A 24,510-nucleotide genomic window follows, 5' to 3' on the forward strand; every position below is an offset into this window, starting at 1 on the left:
GGAGTTTACTATAGACTGCGTCACTCGAATTGACGTATGGCGTCAACCAATAAACTTCCAGTGCGCTGTTGCCAAATCTTTAGTGAGGTATCTAACCATTCGTAAATGACCACAATTATGAACAAAATCAATTACGAAAGATTAAATTCCTCACTGAAGGATTAGAATCAACGCACTGCGAGCTTATTGGCTGACGCCATACTCAGGTGATGCGGACTATAGTGTAAATATTTTCAAGGGTTTTTGTTACTTCCTACGTAATTACCATATATATCTAAGACCTTTTTTTCCTTATCTATGTCTTCTAAATGTTGACAGTTGTCGGCGTTTTAATCAGACGTTCTAACATGCTTTTCTGAACTAGTCTATAATAGGATACGGAACAGTAAAATGATTATCAATTTATTCTGCTCAGTACATAATGTTTCTACCAGATAAAGATTTCTACATGAACTGTTGAGAAAAAGAATCTAGTCTAAACAATAATATCAATTGTAACTTTTCATGTACTTTTCTTCAACTCATTACTTGCAGAACAAGTTTGTATCCAACTGAATAGTTTTCAGAAAGATCTAGGAGAGATAATAAATATATCCTAATCTGAAAAATGTTTCATCAGCTTTTTAAGATGTAAGACTAATATTTTACTTCATCACAGTAAAAATAAGTTCATTTCATTCCGACGTTTTTAGCTTTTCTGAGAGACATTACTTTCATTTTCTCTTACCTTCATATCATAATGCTATTACATTTTTTTGTTATCTTCAACAAAGGGCATCATCGATGTACAATTTTACCTGACTATCAACTTAGAATATCCTTGCTCGTATTGTTCATTTTCATAACTAAGTATTAAAAAGATTTTTTTTTTTTAAACCGTGAAACAACCAGTAACACTACTTCAATAATTCCGTGGCAATACGATGAAGAGAAGATTTATTGTAATGTCTAATTGTATTACATTGTACTCGAATGTAGTAACAACTGACTTAATATATATATATATATTAAATTAACAGGTATTAAAACTTCAGACCTATCTGTAAATCGTATAAATAAATATGAAAATGATTTTGCTTGTGATCATATCATACGAAAACAGCTGAACCGTTTGAAATGAATTTTCGATTATGATTGGTACCTATCTCGAACGGGTTCTTACCGTATCACTCTCACTAAAATGCGTATCCTGCGGAAATGGAGACGGAAAACGGAAGATTTTTTTTTTTTTTAAAAAAGGAAATATCATCTTACGAGCTTCTCAAACCTGGCAGATGGAACTCGGAATATAAACTTCTTATTAAAAATATGCTGATCATACGGTGCTTGTTGTGGAATCTGACAGAAAATCAATAAGATCTTAGAAAACTTGAGGAACATCTGTAAAGAACATGGGATGAAAATAAATGTTAGAAAGACAGAAGCCATGGTGATTGCAACAAAGCGGTCAGTGTCAAATATAGAAGGGGGGGGGGGGGCAGGAAGGAGAAAACAGAACAGGTGACTAGTTTTCGATACGTGAAGAGTCTTATTAGTAGTGATATAAAGTGTGAACGTGAAATAAAAACACGGATCGGAATGGCGAAAGAAGTCTTTAGGAGAAAGAAAATAATATTTTGTGGCATCTTGAACAAAGAGTTAAACACTCATAAAATGCTTCGTGTGGAGTATTGTTCTGTATGGGTCAGAAACATGAACATTACACAAAAAGGACTGGAAGCTTTCGAAATGTGGGTGTGGTGAGAATGGAGAGAATTAGCTGGATCGAGCTAAATGAGAGGGAGTTAGAAATGGTGGGGGAGGAAAGAACGATTTAAACATTATTAAGAAGAGGAAGCGAAAGTGGTTGGGATATTGGTTAAGTAGGAACTGTATCATGAGAGACGTTCTGGAAGATATGGTGGTAGGAAAGAGAGGGAGGGGGCGAAGGAGACTACAACTAAAGGACGATGTCAAAATAGAAAAATTGTACGTGAAAACGGAGAAGTTAGCGGAAGACCGTGGAGCATGGTAGCTTCTCAATTGCAGCAAGTGACCTAATACTGGCAGAATACCTATGATGATGATGATATCTCCTATAGCAGGGCCAACAAGAGATGGTCTCTGAGTTTCTTACCATATGCGGAGGGATAATGCAGCTCCTACCTTGGTACTAGTATTACCAACCACGGTTACTCTGCCTTACACTATTAATTAAATTGCCAATATTGATGCACCGAAAAAAACCTTGACATGTGAGTAGTGGCAACGTCACTGCGAGCTGTCACAGACCTTCTCTTGCTAGCTCCCCTATAGAGCTTTCGAAAATTTAACTTCCACGGGGGGGGGGGGGGGGGGGAGGAAGACACGCACTCTTTTAATAATATTTTTAATTTCCTATTTTGTAATCACAAAATGGCAAAAGTGAGCTAACGGTTTAACCGTTTACAAGAAGTTTTGATCATCATTAGCTCTGTTTTTTTTTTTAATCATTACACTTTGAATATTTTGAATGGGGGTAAGAGGATTTGTTTTTTTTTTTAAAAAAAAAAAGAAAAGAAAAGAAAAAATCTATACAGCTAGAAATAAATTTCTGAATACAGCACTTGGGTTGAGATGGTTTTTATCAGTTCACTTCGACTGAAATTTTAGGGGCTAGTGGGATAGTTCAAAAATTTTTCACAAAGCTATTCTTTCCATGCGAAGAACGAGCATTTACGCTTTCTATATATATATACTAAATGCTGATGCTCAATTCATTTTTGACTGTACCATGTATAAAACAGTCCTTATAGGAAGAGTTATCACTATTTTGATTTGAGTGAAGAAAGAAAGAAAGAAAAAAAAAAGCTTTGCTGCAGCCTTGAATCTACGAGTTTGTTGAACCTCAGATACCTATAACAAAATTTCCTAAGTTCTCAATTACAATACATACATTATAGCGTTGCAACCCAAAAAGCAATTTGGTTATCTCCTAACTTGTCCTCATAACGCTAATCAATGCCAAAAACTACTAAATCTCAATCTGCAAGTGAATTCAGCTCTGCGCTAAATAATAATTCAATAACATTTTCTCAAAGTCACAGAAATTGTACTGAAGTCGGTTTACTCGTATCGGAAGTTAGGTAAGTTCATAATTTCTCTTAGACTGTAAATTATTTTGTTTATCGTAAAATTAGAAAGAAAAAAAAATAAAAAAAGTTTCCACGGATCTTCCCTTCATACGTAATCGCCACTGCATGCTGACCTGATGTTACAAGTACCAAGTAAAGCATTACGCAATTACTAGGTCGTAATGCACAGCGCTGTAGTTTCCAAATTTACATCCTATGGTACTTACTGTGTCATATGAACGTAAATGACAGGATACTGTTTTCATGCTATAATTATCACTTCCCCAACTGGCAAGAAGCACTAGATTTACAAGATTTGTCTCTCTTAATAGACCCACAATGAAATCAGCATCCTATCAGATACTTTTACGCAGAATTCCGTCGAGCATCTGCTGCCTGTGCCGTCTGACAGTTCTCGATAAAGCTTTACTTACACTGCATAAGAATGCCCTGCATCCTTTGCTTCATGAGATCTTTGGCCCTCTGGAGTTCTTCTTCGTACTGACCCTTCTCGTTCATCAGCCGTCGCACATGAGAGTTGGTCGACTGAATCATCGAATAAAATTGATTGGCATTGCGTTTGTTGCAATCCCCTCGTTCCAGCCACGTAATCACCACCTGCACAGCCTTTATGAACGAATCGTCTCCTAGAAATACAAGAAAATAAAAGGTTATATATCTGAAAAATTTTATATATATAGTGTAATCGATTATCTAGTCGAATTTTTTGTATTTGCACTGCTTTCTGTTTTTAATGAAGCCGTACAGAGCTCGAAAAATCCGGGGCGCCAGGTTGACATGGCGACGACTCTAAATACGAGGAGTGATCAGAAAGTAAAGTTACAAAGCCTGCACTGAAACGTGTATATATTATTCCATACAACCTATACAGCAACAGATAGTACATATATCAGATTATTTTTCGACATAATTTCCGTATCAGTTGAGGCACTTGTAGCATCATGGGATGAGTTGGAAGATTCCCTTGTGGTAAAAATACTGTCCTTGCGTGTTCGGCCACGTTATCATGAAGTGTTTCATTTCCTCGTCTGAAGCGAAGAGACCGGCCTCCTAGGTATTCCTTCAAGTGCAGAAACAGGTGAAAGTCGCTTGAAGCGAAGTTTGGGTTGTAGGGGGGAGAAGGGTCGATGATGTCCCAGTGAAACTACTTTAACAGCGTGGTGGTATTCTGGGCTCCACGTCGGTGACATTTTCTCAACCAGCCGTAAGCTTGAGACACCATTCTGCGACATGTTGACGAGACATTACAGTCTCCCCGTAAACCTCTACCAGCTGCCGGTGAATTTCAGCCGCGGTTACATGTTTCGCCCACAGAAATCGAATAACTGAGCAGACTTCCTGACGAGACCAGTTTTCCAAACGAGTCGCCATTTGTGTTTACCTACAACTAGCGCTGTAGGTGACGGGTGGCTGAAACTCTGCCAAGTTGCCAACTCCATATATTAAAATTACCGCACATTCCTCATTCCTTTATAACAGACGAAACTCTAGAAATATCGGCCTTGTAACCTTAGTTTCTGATCCTCCCTCATATTTGTCTAACGACTAGAGTCTTATATATATATATATATATATATATATATATATATATATATATATATATATATATATATATATATATATATATATATATATATATATATATATATATATATTCCCACATTTTATCTGACAGTAGTTCTAATTTTTTTATATGCTTGAATGGATTAAAAACAAATTATAACAAATTCGTTACAAAGTTCAAAGTTTCCTTGAAGCCTTAACCCTTGAACCTTAACATGACCTATCGTTCGAGAACTTTTGACGCATCCAGAAAAGTGGACAATTGATATTTAAGAGTCTTCATCCCGGCGAAATTAAAATACCGCTAATTTTACAGTAATTATGTGATATCTTCAAATAGATAAAAGATAATCGAAATGTGGAACAAGAGCGCCTTAGACAATATTATTTTACATAAGAAATCGTTATCACGAGTCACTTATCTGCTTTCGATTTCGAGCCATTTTGAAAATCGGCATTTATTTTCGCGTTTCTAAACAGCTGAAAACGGAAAGCCACTAGGTGACTTGTGATAACGGTACCTCACGCAAAATAATATTGTCTAGGGCGCTCTTGTTCCATATTTCAATTATCTTTTATCTATTTGAAGATATCACATAATTACTGTAAAATTAGCGGTATTTTAATTTCGCCGGGATGAAGACTCTTAAGTGCTCAAACTGTAAGACTGTACATGAGCATGAAACACACACTACTGCTATGTACAACTCCCCTTATATTGGCAAAAATTTAATCCTTATGCTCTGTATGCTTCATTAATAAATAATTCGCTTTTTCTTTTCTGTTTCCGATTCTAATTTGTGAGGCTTTAGTTTACAATCACTGTCGGATTATAACTGAATACATTCGCCGGTCTTCCACCGAGGATTACATAGCAATGGTGTTAAATTATTATTATTTTAAATACAAGAATAATTCTGTAATGTACATACACTTGATCACAGAAAGTACAAAACAGCAACAAACCTTTAATTTTCTCGGCGATAGCTTGAGCCTCATGATCTGTGTAGTGGACCACAGGCGGAGGTGATGGTGGTCGAAGACGCTCTTGTTCCAAGCGTTCCCTGTGTCGTTGTTCCCTTTGAAGCTGCCGCTGCCGACATTCCCATTCATACAGGTCGTCTCTTGCTTGAGCATAATCGACATGCAGTCTGCCTGTGTTAGGAGCATCTGTATGGCTCCCCAGTCTTATTCTATACCCTGTGAAACAACGATGTACGAGAAAAAATTAAACGACAAATAAAACATTTCAATACGTAATTGTCCACAATCAGTATCCGATAAAAATAGAGAAGAAATTACGGTTTTCTTTTCTTATATAATACGCTGATATGTAAAATTAAAAATAAATAAATAAAACAATAAATAAATAAATAAATAAATAAATAAATAAATAAAGTGGATTTCTTTTCCATTATGGCCAAATCTTTTTTGCAGACTTTAGAAGGTTTCTGATCAATATGGTATTAAAGCAGCTTTTAAATCGACGATGAATTTAGAAAGTAACTTAATAGAATGTAATAATTATTATTTGGACAATCAAAGCTTTCAGGAATATATTTAGTAACAGGTCAATGCCTACAAACTTACATTGAAATAACTAAACGGAATGTACAAACTACAATTAAAGAACATTAATCATAGTTTGGATTACGATCACAATAGCAGGCTTATCTAAGCATTTATCCATCTCTACGCACACCATCAAAAAGGTAGAATTGCTCCATAAGTTTACTCAGCAAATTGAAAGATCCTACTTTATTAGACTATGAAGCCTAAACTCAATCTCGATCACAGTTTATTTGATGACAATTGGGATTATCAAGCTTTGTAACATGATGTAAAATTGCCTAATCAATAAATTATAATCTGGTAGTACTCGCACATAAAATTTTCTAATATTGGACTTCCCAGTAATTTTTCACACTCCTCCTCAAAATTCTAACATATCTAGTGACTTGCAACTTTAAATCATTGGTTTGAAGAAGAAATTCAGTTCGTTATAGTTCACACGTGAATTTCTGTATTTTCACCAGTGCTTCTATTAATATAACTGCAATGGACTGAAATTCTGGAAGATTTTTACAGTTTTCAAGTGAGGTCAAGTCCATTATTTTTGGATGAAGAAATTCATAGACGGAGTATTTATAATTTGGTAACTCAATTTACTTCAAAGGTATCCTTGGCCTCGAGAAAGATTCAGTGATTTTCAAGACATCGAATTGATCTTTTAATTTAAAATAATAATAATAATAATAATAATAATAATAATAATAATAATAATAATAAAACATTGAAAATCAATTCATAGTACCGTTTTTCTGAATTGGAAAAGCTCCAATTCCAACCGAGTACTCACTAGTCTGGAACAGTAACAAATGCAGAATTTTGATAATATGGGTGTGTATTGAGGAATAATTATAGACTAAGTAAAACAAAAATACTAACATGTACGTAATAAATATGTTTACGCACATATTTAAATAAACTGCATACATGGATACACGTATTTGTAAACTATGGATGTATTCAAAGAAATATCTGAAAAAACTTGAGTGTGTAAGAGTACATGTTTCACAATGTAAACTACGTAAGCACAGCAAGTACCAGACACTTTATAACATTCTTATGTTGAATAAAATCATAGCCAGAAGGTCCTCAATGACATCTTCAAAATGCATGCGACGTTTCAATAGAAAGCAACATGGTAGGATAAAATGAGCTAAACACAGAAAAGCACACACATTAAAAACTGGATGAACTGTTATGGGAAAAATGAAGACCGGAGTTGATGTGGATGCTGCACACCCACTGCACTCACACTGCGGCCGCCTATGGTCTGGAATATTCTGGTAATTTATGAATAGGTTTCGCATAGTGATGTAATATGTTGGTGACTTTTTCAGTGATCCTTAATACCTATAAAAAGGGAAGTAACACGGGTGTAGAATGAAGGGTACCCAGAGCAATGTTACATCAACATATAGATTTCATTTCCATAGTACACAAGTATATTCTCAGTTGAAGGAGGAGATACATCACTTTAAAGTCCTCCTACAGTGTAGGAGATTTATTGATAATCTCCTAGAAGGAAGGAAAAGCTTCAAAATATGCGATTCCTTCTTTCACGTTAAGACAGTAAAAGTTTGATAAACGCAGCAGTAAAACTCATCACTAGGTTTCATTTAAATATAAGATAGATTATTTACTAAAACTGTTTTTCATTACAACATACACACTCACATGAAATACGAAATAATAAAAATAAGAAAATGCACCTGATAAGTAAATGGCCGTGTCCACAAAGCTCTCCAGCTCAAACCGAATGTGACAGAAATTCTTCTTACTCATTCTAATGGTCGTTATTTCTCCACACCTTTCAAATACTTCTCGGATTATTTCCTCTGAAAATAGAAGTAACATTCCAAAAACTACATTAATCTATATGTATTAAAAAAATTGCCGTATCACACTGAGATTTCTACTCTTTTAACAACAGAATTTGATAGTTCTATTCTGTCATATTACTAACAATGCAAAAATATTAATTAAAATTACAACCTCTTGCTTTGCGGTATTTATGTATTTGACTAATGCATTATTTGATATACGTTAGAACATTATACCAATATATAACCTATATTAAGAAAGAAAGAAAGAAAAAAGACTGAAATTATATCATATTACACAAAAACATATTTATTCCTTAGGTTGTTATAAATAAGACATTTTTTTTTTATTTGTATCATGATATTACATAATATAATTTCAGAGGTCCGCTAAAGCTTTTCCCTTAGTTTACCCAGTAATCCTTACAAATTTATTTGTCTTTCTTTCTTTCTTTCTTTCTAAATCTAGTTATATGTTCTTCTTTGGAAGTGTATGGTGATCGATAAAGAAGTTTTAAGTTCCTATGATTGTGTTGTGTCGGTGTTATTATCTGCAGATAAGCATGGTATAATGTTTCTTGAATAAAGTGTCATTTTCAGTTTTGTACATTCCCAATATGCCACATCTAAATTCCCGGGAGTTCATATTCATCTTTGGACATCCAAAGACTGGAGTAATGGTTACACTGGTTATCAGACCTGTAGCTTTGGGGGACAGGCTCTCCTATTTTTCTGCCCCTTTGTTTTATATAACCTTTGTTAATGATTTACGAACATAAGAAGGTCGGACTCCCCTCAATTTCCGGAACCTTCATCCTCTGTTTGGCTCTACGTCTGCTGTTCTTGAACATGAATTGAATTCTATGTGAACATTATTGAATGTTAAAGGCAGTAGTTTCTTTTTCACTAAGTTCATGTCCAATATGGCGCACTTGTTCAGGGTAATTACCGTAAGAACTTCAAGATCTGGGTTGGGAATGGTCAGGCAGAAACCGTAGCGCCAAGCTTTAAATGAATGGTATGTTAGAACCATATACTACGTGAGGACCAGTAGAACGGCAATGTACAGTGAGCTGAGCAGACGGTGATAGTGTAAAATGGGAGACCGCTCTGATTTCTAACAGGGCAAATTGTTGGCGCTCGGTTATGTGGTGATGAAAGTGGGAAGTGTGATGAGTGAATCGCGAGGGAGAATTTCCAAGATGATGGCCGCCTACAAAACCACTTGGCCAAGAGGAGCAGTGGTCGGAAGAAAACCTCCAGTGACAGGTCCCACTCAACAATAAATAAAGCAGACTGTCACTCAGAATCTTCGACAGAGTGCCGTGCAAGTGACGGAGGAACTTGAACAAACAACACAACCTACAGACTGTGTTTACAATCATATTTCAGTGCGAGTTGTATCACAGGGACATACGGGTTGGGTTACACAGGCGAAACCGCTGATAAGGGACCAAAACGATTTAGCACGACGCCAATGGTGCCGTGAATACGCAATCTAGACCGCCGATGACTGCGAAAGTGTGATATGGCCGGACAAGTTATCGTTAATCTTATATAAAGGAGAGTGGTGGTTACAATAAACTCTTCACTATGGAAAACAACTCCTCGACTGTTTGCTATAATTTTCTTCAAGATGATGATTACCTGTAATATTTTCGGGCAAGCCACCGACAAACACCGTCCGACATCCTGGTGGCCTCTCCCGCGTCGTAGGTGGTGGAGCATTTGGATTTGGGGGAAATAACGTGCAGCTTTTGCAGTGAATTATTTCCTTAACCAACGATCCAGCTGGTGCTGCTGGCACCATGGCTCCGTCAGGTAACATACTTCCCATCATTCCAAACTGAAACAAGAGAAGGAGAAAAAAAGCAATAAAATAAAGTAACTTTTACGAAAAAAAAAAAGTAAATTCTATCATACTTGTTTTTGGCCGGCTGCACCTTGACGACAGGATAGTGCAGCCGAGCTAGACAAAGGTCTCACCAACGTTGTGATTGACTGAGATACAGTACTGTGAGCAATGAAACAAAGGATCGTACCGCACATTCACTCAAGCATAAGCTAGACAAAGGCCTCTCTAACGTTGTGATTGACTGACATACAGTACTGGGAGAAATGAAACAAAGAATCGTACTGCATATTCACTCAAGCATGAGCTAGACAAAGTTCTCTCCAACGTTGTGATTAACTGAGATCCAGTACTGTGAGCAATGAAAGAAAGCTTCCTACCGCATATTCACTCAAGCCCGAGCTAGACAAAGGTCTCTCTAACGTTGTGATAGACTGAGATACAGTATTGTGACCAATGAAACAGAGAATCGTACCATATTCACTCAAGCATAAGCTAGACAAAGGTCTCTCTAACGTTGTGATTGACTGAGATACAGTACTGTGAGCAATGAAACAAAGCCTCGTACCGCATATTCACTCAAGCACGAGCTAGACAAAGGTCTCTTCAACGTTGTGATTGATTGAGATACAGTACTGTGAGCAATGAAACAAAGAATCGTACTGCATATTCACTCAAGCCCGTGCTACACAAAGGTCTCTCCAACGTTGTGATTGACTGAGATACAGTACTGTGACCAATAAAACAAAGCCTCGTACCGCATATTCGCTCAAGCCCGAGCTAGACAAAGGTCTCTCTCTAACACTGTGATTGACAGATACAGCACTGTGAGCAATGAAACAAATAATCATACTGCATATTCACTCAAGCATGAGCTAGACAAAGGTCTCTCCAACGTTGTGGCTGATCCATACGGTGTATGCCTCTCTCTCTGCATCCTCTCCTACCTCGACTCGGTTGGCTGTTTTGTCTCTGGTTAAGTACAGCTGGCCTTGGAGAAAGGGAATTTTCGGAACAAATTAACATACTATACGATAGGCACTATTACATAAACACAGTGTTATCTCAACTTAATGAGACTCGATTCAGTTCTAGAAAATTACTTGCACCATAGCAAATCTTCTACTGCGAACCAAATTTTCCCATATAAAATAATGGAGTTTCCATTAATTCGTTTCACACCCAAATAATGTTAATATAAAAATTATTTAATTTGGTATTTTATTCAGGTGATAATTTTCTTTACAATAACAAAGACAGACAGAGTACATTAAATAAAATGCAATATACCGGATTAATTCGAATATAATACAAGCAGGTTTTAATTGAAAAATTAACAATTACTCTTTACAAAGATTTAAATCATACTAAATCATAATTCTTATCTAGCTAGAAAGTAGGATCGAATAAAATAGCTTTGCTCTTTGAGACCTTAATTTTTTTGCATGCTATCATCATAATATGGTAATTTTTCTAATGTTAAAAAGTTAAAAATTTAATGTAGGCCTTTTAAATATTTCTTTTATATATATACGAGTTGAGTTGATTTTGAGTTTAACGTCCCTTGCAGCAGCGAGTCTATATGAGACGTGGACCTACTGATTAACGTGGAATCCGAACCACGTGAGCTCCCGTCGTGAATCGAATATATATATATATATATATATATATATAAGAGTACTCGACCTTAATATGTTGATTAATAACACGAATATATGAAAAGGTAACGAAATCTGGCATTTTAATTTGCACTGAAACATTATTGAAACTCCGTATTGAATATAGGAAGTGTGTAATCTGATTGATTTGAATACGCCGTGGAAGCGTAGTGAAAATACAAAGTTTAGATGTCAAATCATATCAAACCATAACATGACGCATCATCATTACCTATTTTCTATACAGTCTGACTTTGACACGTCACGCAACTGCACAGTACGACACGAAAGTGACAGATATTAGTCCGGTGTGGCATGAAATAAACTATTTTTGAAGAGTGAAGCTATATACTGGTTAATACGATGCAATTTAATATATATTTTAATTGTTACGAAGAAAAGAAATTATACATAGAGCATTTTGCGACTGAACCAGGAATTAAATTCAGCGGGTGCCTAAGATAGCTTAGCCATGCATCAATTTTATAGGGTACGCTGCCTTTCCACAATCTAATCGCTCAGTTAAAACTACACGTAATCGATCTCAAATATTTATATTTAATAATAGTATTTTGTAGTAATACTTTTAACAGCTTCACATACCCTATGAGAGGCAGATGGGCTGTTTTTACACTAAAAATATCATACTAAGATATGCCCAGTCAATACGGTAATCTTTATTAATTTAACACATGCTGAAGAAAAATTATGCATGCTAAAAGTACTGTAAATAAAATAACGAAAAATGCGTTCTCACACACAAATTTTATCATGCTCGTTGGTCGAATATTCACTCTCAAAGTGATGTATTTCTAGCAAATATTTCTTTCTCGTAACTTGGACCACTGTAGGTTGTGGTCGACGCTATATATCATTTAGTTTATCAGTACAACTAGACAATATTAAACAATTACCTGCCCCATTCCCATAAGGCTCGGATCGCCCATTACAGTTCCTGGAAGCATTCCCATCATAGTATACCCCATTCCCATCATGCCACCCCACATATTAGTGGTGGCTGCTGTAGTAGCCCCCATGGCGCCACCAGGAGGAACAGTAGCAGGGGCTGTTGTCGACTGAGGAGGTAGAGCTGGGCCACTCGCGTTCGGCGACAGCGATTGCGACTTACACCTTTCGTCCTTCCTGTCCCTTCTATCTCGATCACGATCTCTGTCTCTGTCTCGATCTCGATCACGATCTCTGTCACGACGATCACGTCCTCCATCTTCGCTCTCTCGGGAATTTCTCTTGTCCTCTGAATCAATCTTACCTACATCACAAAGACACAAAAATGGCAAAAACATTACATCACGGTAGCGTCAATACTAGCAACTTGCATTGTAGTACACATTTTAAAATAAGTATTCTGAAAAGCTCAACTAAAATAAGCAAACGAAAAGAAGTTATTGTAAGGGTTTGTACAGTTTCCAAAGTATTAATTAAGAGTAATCGGGCAAAGTGTTGAGATATTGAATGACAAGTGAATAGCGTTACTATGTTATGTTTATTGTATGTATGAATGATAGTGAAACCCTTGTTCATATCGGAATTTGAGCCATATGAAGCTGATGGGATTATAGGAAAAAGATCCAAAAGTGGCTGAAATTAAAGTCATAGTTGCTCTGTTAAATGTGGATGATATTGCAAGTTGTGGAATTGTATGATACAACAAATAAGCTTGTAGAAAGTATGTGTTACTGAACCTTAGTGGTTGCGACAGGGTTCCCTTAAGTATCTGAAGTTTATTGAAATATTAAAGGTGGACAGAAAGAGGATAACGGTTTTTATATTCATTAGTAGTCACTTGTAAAATGAACCGGTTAATGAAGTAACACTCGGTATTTTAGGAAAAGAAATAACTTTTTGCTTTAAGAAATACAACTCAATAGTTACGTCATAGTATCTATTTATAGCTTTCTCATGTTAATAGAACGTAAGGAATACTTGTTCACATTGTATTTTAATGTATTTACTTATGACATGTTGTCGTAACCACCAAAAAATTGGAATATACTAAATAATTAGAATCGAAATTTCTTATTCCGTAGTATTACTAGGCATATTCCTCCACCTTCTGAAGAAAATAAGTCACTTATTAAGTTGCTTGAACTTTAGTATGGATACGAAATCAAAAATGTATTTAAACTGTAGAATACCGCAGCGTCAATACGCTAATAAAGCCACTTAGCATAACAAAGAATGAAGGTAATTTATCAACATTCTAAGAATATATAAAAGTAATTTAATAGAGTATTGAGCATATAAGGGGAAAAGTGTACTTTTATATATATTTTTTGGACAAAAGAATTTTCAACCAAAAATGTTCTTGTAGGCCTTATATCTGGAGAACTACATATAGTGTAGCCAAATCCAAACTATCAGTTAACTCAATATCATGTGCTTATTTCGTAGAAAATACGAAAACCCGATCTAAGGACCGTTCAAAATTTTGTGGTCCCTGATCCAAAAACTAATTATTGGCCAAGACCGCAATCCTTTGATCCATTTTTGGTTTTCCTAATTTTCTTGTTAGAGTATTGATAAGTTATTAATGTTCTTCGTTATAATAGATTGCATCGTTGGCACATTTACGTAGCATTATCCTAGTTTAAATAATTTTCCATTTCATAATCCTACAGGTGTTGAAGAAACTTAATATGTGACCAATTATCTTCACAAGACGGAACAAATTCTGGTAAAGACATTAAAGAGGAACACGCGAAAACTTACATTTATGAATGAATGTATGCTGGGAGTTGAAGCGGTCAGGATCTCTCATACCCTATTATCATTCTTCTTCTTCTTATTATTATTATTATTATTATTATTAAGTATTCTGCCTTTTGGCAGATCCTGGGACTAACGTTTTGTTTGTTTGTTTAACCCTGGAAATGTTTCTTCCATGTTTCTCGATCTTCAGCTTCCTATTTCAACTCCCAATATTTTCTTCTATTTTTCGAATCATCGATTAGTTACGTTCTTCTTCTTCCTATTCTTTGCTTTCCTCCCATATTTCATTCTATGGCGGTATGAAGAAGAAAATTTCTTCGCAAGATATGTCCAATCCAGTTGGCCTTTCTACGAATGCTACTGACTAAAAATGTCCTCTTCTCTCCTATTCTTTTTTAAAACATCGTTTGTCACTTTCTCTGTCCAGTTTATCTTTTCCATCTTCTTCCAACGTCACATATTCCAAGTATGTGAGGTTTACCTTACAAATATTTTTGTATGTTAACCTCATAAATATTTTATCTTTTAACCTCACAAAAAACTTTAACCTCATGACCCATTTCCATGAATGGGATATGGAAAGCCACCATTACCCGTGAAGATGTTAACGGATGGAATATGGATAGTCACCGTTACCCGTGATGTTAACGGATGCGATATGGATATAGATAATCACCGTTACTCGTGAAGAAGTTATGGAATATGGATGTAGATAGCCATGGTTACCCGTGAAGATGATAACGAATGAAATATGGATACAGATAGTCATTGTTACCCGTGAAGATGTTAATGGATGGGATATGGATACAGATAGTCATTGTTACCCGTGAAGATGTTAACGGATGGTATATGGATATAGTCACCGTTACCCGTGAAGATGTTAATGATAGGATATTGATATAGATAGTAACGTTACTCGTGAAAATGTTAACGGATGTGATATGGATATAGATAGTCACCGTTATCCGTGAAAATGTTAATGGATGGGACAGGGATACAGTTACAGGAGTTAGATTTCTGGGCTTTCTGCATCTAAGGCATTCACTTTTGAGGGATGACGTCACACAATCCGGGGAAAGGAAAGGAAGGGGAAGAAAGGAAGCGGTCTGAGACCCATAAGTTAGGTACCACCCCCGGCATTTGCCTGGTGTGAATGTGGAAAACCTCATTCAGGGTGGCTGACCTGAAAAAGCGCTTTTACACTTTCGACCAAGTACCCCCACCGGGAATCGAACCCGAGATCGCTCGCACCGAAGGCGAGAACATTTGTGACTACGCTACGAGGGGCCACTAGATATAGTTACAGTTACATGCGAAGATGTTAACGGATGATATGGATGTAGTCACCGTTACCCGTGAAGATGTTAATGGATGGGATACGGATGTAGAGTCATCGTTATCCGTGAAGATGTTAACGGATTGATTCCATTAACGAACCCGGTCGAGATAATCGCTCTAACTATCTATTGCTAAAAATAGAGTTCAAAAATTGCTTTTCGGTATGGAATAACGGACATTACAACCTCATTAAGGCTCGCTATTGTGATTTTAGTAAAACTAGTATTAGTACCGAAGAAAAGTGCTGGATTCGAAATATTTAGTACACACCAAATTTGGACGATTACAAGTCCCAGATTAGTACATTAGAATATATCTCACTTGTTTCTGGAATGTTTTCACTAGTTTATACTTTCAAAACTTTTCGGTGTAACCCTGAAGATTGTTGCAAAAGAAACTTATAATGTAATAAGGTTAAAATGGTAAGAATAACAAATAAATATGTTATTTTTTTTTTATAATTTACTTTCATTGCTAATTTTAATCGTATTATATCACAACTAAATATATTTTGAAACAAATACAAAAAGATCAAAGATTCAAATCCGAAAGCTACCATAAATTAATACAGTACGTAACATCAAAAATATAATTATAAAATAAATTAGGTTTCGATTCAAAAAAAAACTTAAAACCAGCTACTTTGAAAGGAGTTAAAATTTAAAAAAGAAAATAAGTCTAGTTACTGAATTGGCGAAGAGTCGAACAATGATTCCCTGCTTGCTGGGCGACTGTTCTGCTCACTAGAGCCTGTCTATTCCACCTGTGCCCTCGGAAACTATGTGAACTATACTTCGGCACCACCCTCGCCATCCTCTGGCGGATGAAACCCTCCCTTTGCTTAGGGAAAAGAAGTGAATGACCTCAGCTGTGTTGCCAATTTGTCATTCAGTCGCATGGTCTTGACGAGTGAAGATCGTAGGTTACTTAGAATACCTAGCAAGACAGAGCATAGTAAAGTTCGTGAAATAATTCATTGTGGCAACGCTTCCGCATTCAACAATTGAAAGATATCGGAGCAACTTGTCCCTCCTCTTTCGAGGGAGGTACGGGAAATCACATATCGACAGTAGCGCCAGCAGGGGCACAGTTCAAATAGAAAGGCTCTAAAAACCAGGCTCTCACCTCATACCCAAAAATATATTTGATGTTTATATCATTTCTGCTTTCTCTGGCGCCTTCTTGAACAACCCTAACTCTAGTTGCTCTTCTTTCTTTACATATTCATCCTCGAAAAGGATTTAACAGATGAGATCCTGCTTTTGATTATACATATACAGCGTGTCCCAGGAAAAAGGGGGCAATATTCCAGGAAATTGTAGCATGGGTGATTGTAAGTAAAAAATTCATATGAACATGGATCCTATTCTTAATGGTTTGAGATCTACACGTTGTAAACTATTTTTGACCTTATGTCGCTTACTTCTCACCCTGTAGTTATTCTACTTGTGAAACATAGTGCACTTGAAAGATGAAGGTTTTTCCAACGGTATGCAACATGTGCATTAGTGTCTTTGGAAGGGAAGTTATTAAGAAAAATTTGGGATTCAATGTTGCCATCCAAGTCCCTTAAAATAATCTTAACTTTCCCAAACTCCCTCAATAATTTCCTTTCCAAATACAGAAACCTTCGAGTACCTGCCAATCAAGATTTTTTTTATTTTTTTTATTTAACGGTTTCGTTGTGTGTGTTTATCAATGACTTTATCGTATTTCAGTCCTTTATCTCTAATCCAGTATTTAAGATCCAAGGTACTCTGTACATTTTAATCTTGTGTTAAACGTTTTCACATGGTCACGTTATGATCAATTTTAATTATTATTAATTACTTACCCGTTATTGGCATTGGGGGTTTGTTTTTATTTAAATTAAACTCCAGTGGAGCATCGTTTGTTGCTGGATTTACGAGGCTAGGTTGTGGAGGTCCCTGAACTCCTGGCGGTGCTGGCTGTGGAGGAATTGGTGGACCTCCAGGAATAATTGGTGGCACCACTGTGTGAGGAGGTATGGGCGGACCCTGTGGTCCCAAAGGAGTAGGCATACTAACAGGTGGTCCTGGAGGGCCCAAACCTGAAAAAGAAAATATATATTCATTCAATTATAACACTTACAGCACTTGACAATCAATGAGGTTTATGGGGCCGCGGTGGTTCAGTGGTAAAGAGCTCACTTTTGGTGAATCGGGTCCCTGGTCTAATCCAAGTTCCCGTCAAATGGCCTTTGAGTGTACAAACACCGTATGCGCGGGATTTCTCGAGTTTTCCCAGTTTCCTCCCACTTTCGTCATTCCAACATTATCACCCACCTTATTACTGTTTCTCTTAGCCTCGGTGCATAATCGTGAGACGTTAAAATAAAGTGGTTTATACATGAGAAGGCCAACACTTAGTATTATATACTTCTCTCAAATTTAACGCGTTTAAAGTAAAACATTGTTATTATTACTATTATTCATGTTACAAATGGTGGTAAGTTCATATGCATCGAATAGTTAGGCTGCGTATCTGCCATGCGTTGTCCTGGATTGAATTTTAAATTTTTCAGTTAACAAATCGAGTAGGAGAAATACTCGACAGAGAAATCACGCAGTGCACTGTTGCAGACTAAGACAAAAGTGACAAGGTAACATCAAGCAAACTCAATTTACAAGCAATAATTGCCATGATAAGAGCACATTCATCTCAACCAATTGATTGCTTTTTATTTCTATCCTTTGTCAACAGCAAGTCTCCTTTCTATATAGGACGACAGGAAATAAATGAAATTTCTAGTTTTAGGCTAGAAATGTCCCGTCGTGTCCGGTACGTTAAAGGAGACAGATAATTAACGAAAGTGAATGATAATGGAATAATTAGTGAATTTGAGAATGAGCGAGAAACGAGAAAATCTCGAGAAAACCCAGAGACACGACGGTGTCCCCCACAGACTCATGTGGACTACAGTATATAGGACAAGAAAAATACCCTTTGTGTGTGGATCGTCACCAACGGTTCTCTGGTTATTCGATTGTCTTCTCTCTAAAAGTTTTTACTTACTATTGCTAGCATTAAAGCTGCACATTATAGTTTTCCACAAATAGACGGTTTAGCCGTGCGAGAGGGTATCGTAAAGTTTAATTATCACAGAAAAAAAAAAATCAAAATACAGAGATTGTTATGATTTGTAGTTGTTAAACCCTCTCTATGTAGTCGCCTCCCAGATCTACACATTCCTCCCAGCGTTCCTTCACTTTACAAATACCGTCATTGTAGAAGTCTGCATATTGTGTTTTTTAAACCACTCTCTCACCTCATGAATGACGTCATCTGTGTTGACAAAATGGCGACCACGCAACGGATTCTTCATTTGGGGAAACGAGAAAAAGTCTCTGGGTGCGAGGTCGGGAGAAAAAAGGTGGATGCTGCAATACCTGGAAGTCGCACGCCCTTGTTTTGTCGCCAACAACCTGAGATCACGCCGTGCCTGCTTCTGGAAAGGTGTCAGCAAACGAGGAACCCAGTGCGAATAACTTTCTGGTGATAATTAAAACTTGACGATACCTCCTCGTACAAGGTGATCATCAGTTTTCTTTAAAATCTTTATGATTTTTTTCTCAACTATAACTATTTTCCGGTTAATCATGTTTCATTAATTATTCTAGGATAATTCTACAAAGGAAAGATATAAACAATGAGTCTGTTGTGATAGGTTTAAAGTGTTATTGTAAAGAAAACGTCAACACACGCTGAAATTACCTAATAAATAGTTCATCGAACTGGATACACAAGGTAAAAACATTTTATTCGTCATATTCAACATGTATCATACGGTTCAAATACGTTTTGTAATGCTGTCCGTAAATGTGCCTATCTTTACGAACATAGTTCGAAAATTGATTTATTCGTAAACTAACCAGTCCGTAACCCCATGGGTCTACTGCAGTGTAAATGATCGCAGGAGGAGACAGAGCGATTATAGGACACCAAACTGAGCGCTGGGAGCCAAAACGAAAGGATTAGGAAAGGATCAAAAGGGAAAGACAATGATAATTTCGTAGTCGGATCCGATATGGCATTGGTGGACTGCTTCTTCAGGAAGAAACCAGAAAACAATTGTGTTTCGATTTCAAATTACTCATCAGGCAACATTCCTTTCTCAGTCAACTTTTCTTTCAATATTTCGGGTGTGACACTCATTCTCAGACGCACACAATGGTTTAAATCTCTTCTCACAACATGATTATTTCTTCGTAGGATTAGGAATAAGATTTTTGGCTTTCGGTAAATATGGCCATGTCAGCCCGTCCTATATGAGGTATGATGTCCCTTTGCCTCACTTAGGATGACTGGGAAAGCTATTACACTCTTTCGACCGAGTGTCCCACCCGGGAACCGAACTCGAGACCACTTGCACCAAAGGTAAGAGCGTCAGTAACTACGCTTTACGAAGTCATATTATTTCTTCGTGTCTCAACAATGGTAATTTATTAAAATATCGTAATTATTTTTATACTTATCGGTACCCCCATATCCTAATATGTTACAGATTGCTTTTATTATTTGACTAATACACAATACATATTTATGCCCTACGATAGTGCACTACCTCTTTACTTTACCATTTTTAGTTTTAAGGATTTTCATCCAATGTTTTTTCTTTCTTTCTTTCTTTATCAGCACATAGTTCTATCCCTTCAAAAGACAACTACTTAAAATCGCAGAATGCACAAAGTACCGAAGTCAAACTATTATTCAATTTTTTTGTAACCACATTCAAACCTGAAATTTTAATTAATGTATTACGTTCTTACTTATATGAATGAGAATTAATTACATAAAATTGACTCTGGAACATTGCTAGGTGAGTAATTTGTAATTTTACTGTGTATTTCATACATTCGACAAGTAATTTTCTTTCACTTTACTAAATCAAATACTTACTAGGCTGCGGACCCAACACACCCATTGGCACTGGTCCCATAACTGCAGGTGGAGGTGGTGGAGGATCTGAAGAAAAAAGAAAAGAAAAAAAAAATGAACATCTACTGAAAATATGAATTACTTTTGCGTGCTTCACAATTAGTTGTAAGGTCTCCATCAATTAATTTAATTTTCCACTTAAAAGAGAAAGTCTGTACAATTGACACTGAAAGAGGACGCTGAGTTTGACGAAAAATATTCTCTGACTTTTGACGTAAAATTGAATAAATGTAAAATTTCTACTCTTACATATAGGAGCAATGCATTTAGGTTCTAAGCTAACATTTTATATTTAATCCGTTTGTTTTAGGAAATACGTATATACTAAATCTAAATGTAACTGCATATTTATGTTCCACTGTCGACAATATTTTATAGTATATAAATTAAGTACTCTGAAACGTGTTATTGAATTTATTTCATTTCAGTCTGATTTAACGATTTCCAATATCAAATTTCTGTTGCAAATGAAATAAAGAATCCGAATATTCTTTTAAAGCTGGGTCAGAAGATTGTAGTTATTTTACTTTCTTTACAAGTCAGATTCTTTCAACATTAATGCGTTTATATCTTTCTTACGTCATTATCTACAGGTGGAAATTTCATTAAAATCAAAACAGTCAAAATGTGTACGATCAAGCTGGGAAATCAAACCAGGATCCCGGGCTCACTGTGTTAGTGGGTTACCCGTTAAGCCTCTGAACAACAACACACTTTTGACTCCTAAGGACGATGTTTAGTTATCTAGAATATGTGTTGTATACAATTTATCATGTAATAGAATAGAATACTCTATTAGTCTAAGACAACATACAGCAAAAGGTTTTATCAAGAAAAGTGTATATATATATATATATATATATATATATATATATATATATATATATATATATATATATATATATATATATATATATATAGGGTGACAATTAATGAACTACATGAAATAAAACGGAAATTAGTGACAAAATACGTATTACACAAACTGTATTTCACATGTAAACGGCACTACAGACATTCGGATTTAGGTTATGACATGTTCGATATGTCTGCCATCTCTGGCGACGATATGGCGCAGACGAACAGCAAAATTCTGCATAACCTGCTGAAGTGTCGGAACATCGACACTGTCAATGATCTCCTGAATGACAGTTTTAGCTCAGCAATGGTTTTGGGTCTATTGCTGTACACCTTGTCATTAACATAGCCCCCCAAAAAATGAGTCACATGGATTCAAATCCGGAGAATATGGCGGCCAAGCGAGTCCCCTTTCAGTGGCCAGAGCCAGAATGTGGTCCTCAAAATACTCTTCCAGGACGTCAAACACTCATGGTCCGATGAGGTCGAGCTCTGGTCTTGCATGAACCACATCTTCGAAATCAGGGTCACTTTGGATAGTGGGTATGAACTCATTTTCCAAAACCGTTACGTATCGTGCCGTCAAGGAACATCGCACTGATTATTCCATGGCTGGACATTGTACACCACACCGTCACCCGTTCAGGGTGGAGAGACTTCTCCATTGCGAAATGCGGATTCTCAGTCCCCCAAATGCGCCAATTTTGCTCATTGACGAACCCATCCAAATGAAAGTGCGCTTCGTCGTATGCATATACGAATTTCCATCATGCCCTGTAATCAGTCACGCAGTTTGGATGTCATCATGCGAACCGTTCAGAAATTATGACGGTTTTATTTCATATAGTTCATTAATTGTCACACCCTGTAAATATATATACACAAATTTTTATATATACACAAATTAAAGATTTAAAAAGATATAAATACATATTGAACTATGTATATTAATCGCCACCTTGCAAAGAATACACAATTGTTCAGGTGTAGGTGTACAATAGTCCGTCAAAAAAAATCTCTTGTTTCAAGCGATTCCCTGAGACTTTTTAGACTGTTCCTACTCTGGCGCATGCCGAAAGAATTACGTAGAGACTGATAATATGCGTGCAAACTGATGTGCTATCCCTTACGGATATAAATATGCACCCTGACTAAATTTATGCCACGAAAATGCTATCTAACCGAGTAGTAAATAGGAACGTGGCAGGTTGTACCCTGAGGGAGCAAGCTAGTCAGCAACGGAATGTACGTGCATAAATGGTAGTGTAAAAAATGCCTGATATCGCAAAAAAAAAATAAATAAATAAATAAATAAATAAATAAATAAAATAAAAAAAAAAATGATCACTCGTAATAGTTTTACACGGTATCGCATTACTAACTCTATATTTGTAAATACAAAATACAGGTTTAATACTGCGTACAGAAATACTTCGATGACGAAATTAGTATGTTACACAGTCGTCTTTGACATGCACTTACTTATTTTAACCTAAGTGGGCCTATAATCCTTATAGTAGTTTGGCACAAGTAAGTTTACGTATCCCACTCGAAATAATTGCTGAAAAATTAAAATCCTTCCTTTAATTTCCTTCGTATTGTCATCCAAGGAATTTGCGCTGAGCGATATAATAAAGCATTACTCGAGCAGAGGGTTCTACCACATTTTGACACATTTCTTACATTTTCAAGTTAGGTTAAAGCTTTGAATTTATTGTAGCAGAGTATGCACTAAATGAGGAGCTGCATTATTAGTTGCAGATTGACTTCAGGAGGGCTCAGTGTAAACACAGTATGGACATAGCATATAAACAACAGTGCATAAAACACGAACCAAATTGTGCTATATAGGCCACTAAAAAACATGAATGATATCTAACCGAGTCAGGGCGGAGCGAAACCGGGATTCCCGAGCTGTAGCGAGGGGGTGCGTCCGTAGGGGGCAGGCGCGTGAGACGAGGGGTATACGCATAAGCGAGGATAGTAAAAGATTACACTTACACATGCAATATTTTCACTATCACTTAAAATTCATTTCAACATACTATACACTGCCATACTTATATTCACATTCTCGTTTCTTCATGAAAAATATTTCACATTGTATTTTACCTATAAATTTTCTATTTGGTAGAACCTTCTGCTCGAGCGAACCCTATAATGATATTCCAGTTAGCACCGATGAAGTTCAACAGACCTACCAGAATTATTGAAGAATTAGACTTCCTTCATGATTTCCGTATAAATAGTGTCTGGACATATGCTGTAAAAAATAAATATAGCGTCTAGGCATATGCCATAAAAACTAAGTGCTACTTACTATTTAATTTGACCTTCTGCAGAAATTTGTTCCCTATAAACACGTCTTTTGCTGCAGAGTATTGAAATTTACCTATACATTTTTCAAAATGCGGTGTTGCTAAACTTGACCAGCACCCAATTCCTAAGGCACCACCAATAGATTTCGCAACACAATAAAACTGCATATAATAGGATAGCATGTTATCATTCCCAAGGTATATCAGTTTGAACACATATTATCAGTCTATAGGCAAGTATGTGTACATGCTCCAGAGGCGGGCCAAAAATAGGTTTAAAAAAAAAAGGTTAATGGAGAAATCATAAATTACAAACATAAGTTATATTGAAAGGGTTAACTGCTGTATCGCCGGACCAATTTTAGGAAATTTACCGGGTCAATAGGAGAATTTATTTAAGTTTATGAGGAAGAGTGATTGAAAGCCAGGTAACGAAAATAGTAAAAGCTCAGGAAGTGATTGTATTTTCTGGTTGTTTTTGATGTTGTAATCAGCACTGTATGTGGAGAAGGATGGACTATTTCGCCAAGAGGTACACTTGTTTTACTATACGGATCCATAGATTGTAAAATGTACAGAAAACTTTGGGCAAGTATTTAATTTGCCCATTTCATGTCGAGAACAGAACCCAGCCGACCCCCTGTGGGCCTTCTAACCCGTTCCTACTACTACTATCACTACTGCTACTCCTACTCCTACTTATACTATGGATCCGTATGGTAAAACCGCACA

General features: G+C 36.4%; 1 protein-coding gene across 1 annotated transcript in view; it reads right to left on the minus strand.

The window, feature by feature from the left end:
- The window catches only part of LOC145680359 (ecto-NOX disulfide-thiol exchanger 2), a 71,417-nt gene that overhangs the window by 45,720 nt on the left and 1,187 nt on the right, over nucleotides 1-24,510 (minus strand). Inside the window, exons 2-8 of the mRNA XM_081750769.1 lie at nucleotides 20,564-20,629; nucleotides 17,478-17,714; nucleotides 12,490-12,845; nucleotides 9,713-9,911; nucleotides 7,955-8,080; nucleotides 5,643-5,876; nucleotides 3,527-3,739 (exon numbers count right to left, since the gene is read on the minus strand). Coding sequence (XP_081606895.1) covers nucleotides 3,527-3,739; nucleotides 5,643-5,876; nucleotides 7,955-8,080; nucleotides 9,713-9,911; nucleotides 12,490-12,845; nucleotides 17,478-17,714; nucleotides 20,564-20,629 — 1,431 coding nt within the window. The remainder of the gene's footprint in view (nucleotides 1-3,526; nucleotides 3,740-5,642; nucleotides 5,877-7,954; nucleotides 8,081-9,712; nucleotides 9,912-12,489; nucleotides 12,846-17,477; nucleotides 17,715-20,563; nucleotides 20,630-24,510) is intronic.

Source organism: Thermobia domestica, chromosome 3, assembly GCF_964235325.1.
Source record: "Thermobia domestica chromosome 3, izTheDome1.hap1.1, whole genome shotgun sequence".
Taxonomy (NCBI): Eukaryota; Metazoa; Arthropoda; class Insecta; order Zygentoma; family Lepismatidae; genus Thermobia; species Thermobia domestica.